Source organism: Trifolium pratense, linkage group LG5 (genome assembly GCF_020283565.1).
Source record: "Trifolium pratense cultivar HEN17-A07 linkage group LG5, ARS_RC_1.1, whole genome shotgun sequence".
NCBI classification, from domain to species: domain Eukaryota; kingdom Viridiplantae; phylum Streptophyta; class Magnoliopsida; order Fabales; family Fabaceae; genus Trifolium; species Trifolium pratense.
In genome coordinates, this window is record NC_060063.1 from 32,852,450 (window position 1) to 32,862,054 (window position 9,605).

A 9,605-nucleotide genomic window follows, 5' to 3' on the forward strand; every position below is an offset into this window, starting at 1 on the left:
TTACTCTCAAATAAAATTTATTTTAAAATTAAAAATTTTAAATATTTATTTTCAAATTTTTTTAATTAAAAAAAATAGAATCTTTATTTTTTAAAACAAAACTTTACTTTACTTCTTGTTCAGAAAAAACTTTACTTTACTTCTTCATGGTTCAGGCTTCGCCGAAAATCGTTTGCTTCCACCATTGTGATCGCCGGAGTCCTCTTCTACTTCGTTATCTCTAGTTCTAGGGCAAATAGTTTTGGTATAAGATGAAAACTGAAACTTCTTTTCTATTTTTTTTACGGTACTTTTTTTTTAATTCAAAAATATTAACATAAAATGGTTTTGTTTTTAAAAAATAAAGATTCTATTTTTCTTTAATGAAAAAAGATTTGTAAATAAATCTTTAAAATTTTTATTTTAAAAATAAAATTTATTTGGGTGTAAGTCTTGGAGTAAATCTTTATTTTTGGTGCAAAATAAAAAAATTCGTTTTTTTATTTTAGGAATTTTTTTAAAAAAATAATATATTATCTGATGTGGAAATTTTTAAAAAAATATAAATGATTTTTTTCCACGTGTACAAGTCACGTCAGCATATGTGCATAGACACATGTCCTGCTGTACACACAGGGGGCAAAATGAGAGAATCTATGTTTTGCAGGGGGGTAAACAGAAAAAAAATCTACACAGGAGGTAAACGAAAATTCGCTTATTTTCCAGGAGGTAAATGATCATTTACCCATATTATTATTATTATTATTATTATTATTATTATTATTATTATTATTATTATTTGAAACAATTATAATTATACGGTATGGTTGGTCAGAAAAGTACTTGGTAGAAATTCTTCTTTTTATCAATTTAAAAAATGGAAAAATACACTAATCTTTTCTGAGATCTTTTTGAATGATACAAACACCCCTCTATTTTTATATTAGACATTAACCTCCTCTGAGATCTTTTGAATAGATAAAAATCTCTTTATCAACTTAACACCGTTAACCGATCATCATAGACACTAACCTCCCCTAAGGTCTCTTAAAACCTTCCTTCCTTATCAACTTAACACTATGTGTCTCCAAAACAAAACAAAATAAAAAAAACAACTTAACACTACTTACTGTACATCAACAAATCGCTCGGCAGCTAGGTTCTCTATTTTCTTTTGTGTATTGAAAGTTTCATTGGTTTCTTTTGTGTATTGAAAGTTTCATTGTACACAAGGGCGTCTCCGAGTTTTTGGAGACGCAAAATATAAAAGTGGCCCCTTAATAAAAAACATAAATTTTTTATAAAAATAATCATCGATTTAAACCGCATATAATATAAAAAAAATAAAAATAATTATTTTTATTCTTGTAAACATATAAATTATCAATATCAAACCAATTGCAATAAACCAAATAGGACAAGAAACATTGTCATGTTGAAATTAGTAATAAAGAGTTTTTTTCAATAAAATTGAAAACTATTGTAAAAAAAAAAAATTGAAAACAAACAACACAACTAATAGAAATACCGGGTCTAGGCCTCTGTTTTGTTACTATTCTTTTTTTCTTTTCTTTAGAAAAGTTGGGTTGTATCTTACAGTGTTGCAGTATATTTAATTTTTTACACCCCTAACTTACTAATACTACTACCTTATAATTTTTTTGAGGCCCTTATTTTTAAGAGGCTCCGTGTCATGGCCCATCTTGCACATGGGCTTGTGCCACCCCTTCGAGTGCATCAACAAGCAACTAATAGCAGCAGACAATATAGCAACCATACAGCCAACACAATAATTACCGGGAAATCTCCTACTATCGCTTGTATTTTGGTTGGCTTAAATAACATGATCACAACATTCTTTTAAATCTGTCTTTCCATGTCAATCATGTTATTGTTGCGGTTGCTTAACCGAGACAATATGAGCCCATAAAATTTCGCTCAACATTTCAGTGTCAGGGAAAACTTTGTGGGTATACAAGTACTTGTCTTCAACCAAACACTTTATCAGATGTTGCAGCTCCGTTCTTGGACCCCAAATAGCCTTTTTCATTCTATAACGTGTATTGTAAATATGTTTCATGGTTGTAGCCATCGGTGCTCACCTCTTCTTCATTGTCGACATGATATTCCTCGAAAGCGCCATATTATTTGGTAGTTCACACCAGTTCCTTCTCACCCGGTCAAAGCCGCTCGACAATTTTATGACCTTGAAAATGCTGAGTCATCTCGTGATTGTGTTCACCATTGACAACGTTTAAACTCCAATGTTCGCTGCTCAACAGATAACTCTTCAGTTTAAACGGACAACCACATTTCAACGTTATCTTTTCTTCCCTTTTCTTGTGGACGTACTCCCTATATTCGCTGTCTTTTTGACATCCAATGTGAACATATCATTTTCTACCATTCGCTTCATTGTCAAACTTTGCAATCACATAAACAAAACCTAAATTGTAAGCCAGATCACTAACTTATGTAAGCATTTGTCCGCGTTCATCAAACTTCCTATTAGTTGTGAATTGGATGCGGAAATCAATATTAGAAGCCACAACGTTATGTGATTCGTTGGTCAGCGTTGCATCAACATCACTTTGTTCTTCAACCTTAGGTTGCTTCCCTAACTTAATATCTTCTTTCCTTGCATTTGAGTCATTCATCACAATTCCTAAAATTTGAAAAAACAAAACAATGTTCGGTCCTAGAGTTGTTCGCTAACTAGACAGCGAACGCTCTCATGCACCCATACACACTCGCTAACTGAACAGTGAACGTTCTCATGCACCCATATACCCTCGCTAACTAGACAGCGAACACAATCATTTTTAGGTGTTTGACGTGAAGGAAACGAAATGCTTATGAAAACGAACGAGAAAGGTTATAAAGTGACGGAGGGAGGGAGTATCTATTTTCTTACTAAAAAACATAAAACGAAAAACCCGACTTTTGTCACGTTTTTTGGGTTATTTCCTTTAAATGTTTGGAACCAGAAACTTCCAAGTCCAGCACATCGATTTGGTCCGGCAAATATACAAAAGATCCAATTAGTATCCTCAAATTATTAGTTTTTAAGCACTCTACCTATTTCACTTTTCATTTCCTTTCTTTCTCTTCTAAAACAACACACACAAAAAAAAAAAAAAAAACCACACTCCATCACATGATTCTCATCTCGCTGAATTTCACTATATAAAAAACACTACAAACAACTCCAATACATAAAAAATGTTAACTCTAAAAGGAGGGAGCAGGCCACCATGGGTAGGTTTAGGAGCAGCCGTTTGGGTTCAAATAGCTTCAGGAAACACCTTTACTTTTCCTCTATACTCACACTCTTTGAAATCTGTCTTAGGTTTCAACCAAAGACAGGTTACACTCCTTGGTGTTGCTAATGATATTGGTGAAAACGTTGGTTTGTTACCTGGTATTGCTTGTAATACTTTCCCACCTTGGCTCATACTTTCTGTCGGTGCTTTTGCTTCTTTTATTGGTTATGGTGTTCTTTGGCTCGTTGTTTCACAAACACTCACTAATCTTCCTTACTTGTTGGTATGTTATGTTTTAACTTCTTTCTCACCGTCATAGATCTAATTGTTTTAGTCGTATATCGAACTCGTATGTTCGATCAATTTGACTTAGATGTGTCTTTTTGGTTTGGTCTATTAAACTTAAAAGTAAATGAATTACTTGATTGGTTTACCATGCAATTTTTTAAAAAATATTATGATTATTTTGCTGAATAAGTTGAATTAAACTTGGTTACTTCAACTATGTACTTGATCTGACATAGAAAATCATCACGAGTTTATAGGAATTGGAGAATCATAGAATTAATGTTGTGTAAATCAGGGAATGTTTTTAATTCCTTTATCCATATTTTATATTTATCTAAAAAAAAAATTCATCCATATTTTTCTTGTGATAATAATAAGGAAAATGCTAAACACTGGGGCACTCGTTAAACTATTTTGTCTTGGAACTTGTACATTCAACATCTTAAAAGTGTAAAAAGTTACTTTACAAACATTAATTTTTTCTTTTATTTCTATTTTTGATATGTTTAACAAATGTCCCCGGGCACTGTTTAGCATGACCCTAATAATAATAGTTTGTTAAGCATAGTCATGTTTAATTTGTTATGTGATTCTGTTTTTCTTTCTTTTCTCTTCACATCTAATTACATTTTGATTTATTCTGATTCTCCATAACGAAACAAAATTTTAGTGACACAAATATGTTTTTTTTTCCTTTCTTTCTGGATTTGGATTGCTGGTTGTTAAGACCGAGCACACATTCACACAATCTATTAAGTTGGACCCTTGAACTCATCCATGTGGAAACCTAAAAGAGATGGTGTGGATCGGTGGATGAATTTGAAGGTTCAGATTCATTGACAGCATGAACGCGTGTTGCATTGATAGTGTGAATGTGTGTTTCTTTTGGAAACGGGAATGTGTGTTGAATTGACTAGTGCTTACCCAAATCCATTGTTATTTTCATACAATGGTAATAATGTGATTTGAAACTATGACCTCATGCAAAGTTTTTGTCATTAATTAGTCTTTTAAATCATCTTTTGTCTGAAGATGCTATATCCGAAAAAAGTATTGTCCTGTAATTTTAACATTTCCGTTATGGCATTACAGAGTTCAATGTTGAATTTTGCATCTGATATAATTTGACTGAAAAGTCCTAACTTCCATTTGCTCTTGTGTCATGTTGCAGCTTTGGTTTGCCCTTGTCATTGCTTCCAACAGTAGTGCATGGTTAACTACTGCGGTTCTCGTAACAAACATGCGGAATTTCCCTGTAAGTAGAGGCAAAGTTGCGGGAATCCTGAAAGGTTATGGAGGGCTTAGTGCTGCAGTTTTCACCGAAATTTACAGCTTACTTCTTCATAATTCTTCTTCTAAGTTCCTCTTGTTGCTTGCCATTGGTATTCCAGTTGTTTGCTTCAGCATGATGTTTCTTGTTAGGCCTTGTACCCCAGCATTGGATGAAGACTCGACATCTAATTCTCATTTTATATTTATCCAGTGTTCTAGTGTGGTCTTGGGTATATATCTTCTCGCAACTACAATATTCGGCAATCTTCTTCCATTTAGTGGTACAGTTTCCTATATTTTGATTGCTGTGATGATTGTTCTTCTCATGGCTCCAATTGCTGTTCCTATAAAGATGACATTGTATGGTAAGTCAACTTCAAATTCTGCGGAACGAGTTGGATCTTCCGACTCTCTCAGTCAAGGCAACAATGACAAAATAGAGCCACTGCTAGGATCTTCGTCGGCAGGAGCACTTGGAAGCTCGAACGATCAGGATGATTCATCTGAGGTAGCTATGCTTCTTGCATTAGGTGAGGGAGCGATAAAGCAGAAGAAGAGAAAACCTAAACGTGGGGAAGATTTTAAGTTTACTGAGGCTATAGTTAAGGCTGATTTCTGGCTACTGTTTATTGTTTATTTTGTTGGTGTTGGCACTGGAGTTACTGTTCTCAATAATCTAGCCCAAATAGGTATTGCTCAGGGTGAAGAAGATACTACAACCTTACTGTCAATATTCAGTTTTTGCAATTTCGTTGGTCGGCTTGGTGGAGGAGTTGTTTCGGAGCATTTTGTCAGGTTAGTGGCATCTATTTATGATTAGTGAATTTAAGTTTATTCTTACGCTGCTATCAGTTACGATCTGAAGGTCCTGCAGTATTCTCGGCAAGATATCATATATTAGTTGTTATTACAATCGAAGTGGGAATGAGGGTAAATTCCACGTAAGTTATATATAAGTTGTTTCTCTAATTTAGCTTATGAAAATCAGTTGAAAATAACTTACGGATATCATTGGTAATTTGCATAAGCTCCTTTGAACATTTCAAATGGTTAGGTCATCAATAAATGCAAATAAGCTATTTTAAATGCCCTAGTTGAATTTTATAATAGCAATCTTTTTGAACTATAATTCAACTTGTACACTCACAATGACTAGAATAGGTTACAAAGCCACATAACTGTTTAGCCGGTCCTGGATTTGATTGTGTGCAGCATAATGTCAATTTTTTCGTGTTTGGTTGTCCCAACTGATTTCTCTGTTTTTCCCAATTTTCAGGACAAAATTAATCCCAAGGACATTCTGGTTGACATGCACACAGACAGTCATGCTATTGGTATACCTTCTGTTTGCCTTTGCTGTCAACGGAACCCTTTATCCTGCAGTTGCATTTCTCGGTGTTTGCTATGGCGTACAAGTTTCCATAATGATCCCGACTGTTTCGGAGCTTTTTGGTTTGAAGAACTTTGGTGTACTAAGCAATGTCATGTCGTTGGGAAATCCACTTGGAGCAACCCTTTTCTCAGCTTTGCTTGCAGGTTCTATATATGATAATGAGGCAGCAAAGCAGCATGGTATTAACCTCATTGCATCTGGTGCTTCCTGCATCGGCGCAAATTGCTTTAAGCTGACATTTTTCATTCTTTCTGGTGTTTGTGCTGCTGGAATCATCTTGAGCATTATTCTTACTTTGAGAATTAAGCCTGTTTACCAAATGCTTTATGCTGGAGGCTCTTTCAGAGTTCCTCAAACAACTCCGAGTCGCTAAGAAGGTAATAAAGTTGAAAATTGAATAAAAACAAAACAGTACTTGGGTCTATTATATCACATGATGTATAATGCCTTTTTTGGCATGTGTGTTAGGGTTGAAGATGAGATTGGGTTAATGATCAGAGATCTGATCATTAACCCAATATATATATATATATATATATATATATATATATATATATATATGGAATGTATCCGGTGAGAACTGATAATTATTATGAGAAATGAGAACTATTAATAATAACCATCAGATTTAATTGACGCATTAGATTAAAATTCTTCCACTCACTTAAAACCTCATATGATCCTATTTGTGCAAATTAAAATATCTTCCTATATTTATTATTTACTAATTTATTTCTATAATATTATCTTTCCTAATTTTTTAATGCACCTCCCACTTCAAAACCTACCAACAGTAATATACTCCTCTAATTTACTCCATAACTTGCCGCTTGCCACCATCTTCTTCTTCTATCAATTTTTCTTTTTTTTTTTTTTTTTTTATATTTGTAAGTTTATTTGCTATCACTTTTTGCCATTGTTGACAAAGAGTTTGAAATTGAAATATAAAAAATTTCTACGTCAATTACTATAAAAAATTGACATAAAAATAATAATTTTACAACCGAAAAAGAAATGACATCATTGAGATAACCTTACAAATCTATAATCTATAATCTATAATATGTAAAAAGCCAGACTTATTTCCCTTTCTCTCTCCTCTCCTCATTCAACTTCATTCCTCACATTTAATGTTGAAATATCACAATGATACTTTTGGATAAAAAAAAAATATCAAAAGTTTCTGTTTTTGTTTTCAAGGTAGGAAATCATGTACAATTATTTAAAATCAAGACAAACAAGGTAACTAATTAAGGTAGTATCATTCTTATAAAAAAAAAAAATTAAGGATAAGCATTACTGCTATTAAAGTAGTATCATCAAAATAAATATTTAATGTGATATTAATTTTTTGTCACGAATTATTTTTGTCAAATGTGATATACATATTAAGTCAACAATTATTCTTAAATTTTTTTTAATGTGATATACATTTTTTGTCACAAAAAAATAAATATATATACTCATATTTTAAATATAATATATTAAAATGATTTTTAACATAGAAAGTTAAAAAGATTTACGTACAGATTTTTTTTTATTTACAATATTCAATCATTTTCTTTCTAAGGTAGTATCATCAGTTACTGCTATTAAGGTAGTCACAAATTATTTTTGTCAAATGTCATCAACTCACTATAACAAAAGAAACAAATAAATTAAGGCATCTAAATTATCATAAGATCATTATTATAAAACGGGGATGATTTATAAACTCATAAAGTAATGCCTTATATGATAATTTTCTATAATCAATCAAGTTGTTTTGTTTATTTTATTTTTTTAATTTTATTATTACAAAACGAATTTTACTAATTATTTAATTTATTTTTTTAAAACCAAAATTCAGAATTTTTTGTAAACACGTAATTTACTAATTTTAATTTATATTTTTTATATAATACACATCAAAAACAAAATAAACAAAACAATCATTGTGCTCTTAATAAATATGGAATTAATTTATTACACAATCATATTTTTATATTTATGTAGTTATGTAGTGTATATGAGTGTATATGACATCACAATATTCATTCTCATAATAATGCCACCTAATTTATACGATTTTCATAATTACACTATAATGTCGGTTTCATGTATTTTTGGTTGAAATTAAATTTTGAAGATTACGACTTAAAAATATAAGACACGCATAAACCATTAAACATATTATTTGAGAGCTTTACACCTATAAATAAACTGTCTATAACAAGTTTATATTCATCAAGATCAAAACAACCATATAATCTTTTTGCATCATCAACCTTATTTACAATATATCATGGCTTCATCATATGATTTTGTTGCTTCGATCAATTGTTTGAAAGAGAGCTGGAACCTGATGGTTCGTGTCGTGCATTTGTGGTACGTCAAAGATCTTAATTCTTGAAAATTATCATTTTCCATTGAAATGGAAATGATGTACAAGAATGTAAGTTTTTTTCAACCAAACTCCTTTTTTTTTTATGTATTTGATATTTTTGCGTTTTTTTAAATCAAGTGTACAAGTCCTGTTCAATAATCTATTTTAATTTTATATTTGATATTTGATTTTTAAGGGTGATCGTATTCAAGTATGGGTGAAAGGAAGCTAGCATTTTATTATGGGAGAAACATGTAAAATATCAGGTTAGCTTTGTAATCAATAAATTATAATTCTTAAACGCAACAATTATTCGTAAGTTTTTCCTCTATTTTATTTTTAATCTATTTACCTTTTGATGTGTGAACATTTGAGTCAAAGGGTTCAACTGATTTTGTTTTGCTCTTTTTTTTTTTTTTGAAATTTAAAGGGGCCAAAAGATCCAAAAGAAGATGATACAGAGATCAAACAGTAAAGAGAAACTCTCATAACATTGGCAACAACTAAAGACTTAACCTCAGTTATTGTTAGAAGAATTGTGGTGGAAGGATTGCGTTCGTGATAGAATTTAAACTATATGTGTTATTATTTATATGTAAAATAACTGTAAAAAAAATTGATATGTAAATTTTTTTTTTTTGGTACATTGATATGTAAAATTTATATTTGATAAAAGTAATCAAAATGATATTATCACGTGGGCCACAATTTTGTTGTTTCTTTCTTATTTTATTTTTTTGGTAGAAATTTCTTCCTTATTCAGTTATTCTTTTTTACATGAATAATTTTTTTTTTTTTTTCTGGTACAAGTAATTTATTCCTTTAGTTATTCAGATTCTTTTTTCGTGTCCCATTTATATATCTTAATAGTTTTTTTTGACATGGTTCTTAATAGTTACATATATTTAAAAAATTACATATTTAAATTATATTTAGATATTTGTCAACAATCAAATATAAAATAATGTTGGGAGAGGTCGATCTCTTAAATGGATCTCAGTTATCTTGAGAGAATTAGTCTCTACAGTTGGGCATGGAGGATACC

The 9,605-nt window shown here is 31.0% G+C and overlaps 1 protein-coding gene across 1 annotated transcript; it reads left to right on the plus strand.

Moving 5' to 3' along the window:
• Positions 1-3,012: 3,012 nt before the first annotated feature.
• LOC123885401 (protein NUCLEAR FUSION DEFECTIVE 4-like) lies at positions 3,013-6,846 on the plus strand. The gene is made up of 3 exons (XM_045934676.1): positions 3,013-3,525; positions 4,702-5,597; positions 6,079-6,846. The coding sequence occupies exons 1-3, from the start codon at positions 3,202-3,204 to the stop codon at positions 6,566-6,568; spliced, it is 1,710 nt and encodes a 569-aa protein (XP_045790632.1). The 5' UTR covers positions 3,013-3,201; the 3' UTR covers positions 6,569-6,846.
• The last annotated feature ends 2,759 nt before the right edge of the window (positions 6,847-9,605 follow it).

Excerpts from the sequence above, each read along its gene's own strand:
- LOC123885401 (XM_045934676.1), top strand. The coding sequence starts at position 3,202 with ATGTTAACTCTAAAAGGAGGGAGCAGGCCACCATGGGTAGGTTTAGGA. Across the intron at positions 3,526-4,701 it reads CTAATCTTCCTTACTTGTTG|CTTTGGTTTGCCCTTGTCAT; the intron begins GTATGTTATGTT and ends GTCATGTTGCAG. Across the intron at positions 5,598-6,078 it reads GTTTCGGAGCATTTTGTCAG|GACAAAATTAATCCCAAGGA; the intron begins GTTAGTGGCATC and ends CCCAATTTTCAG.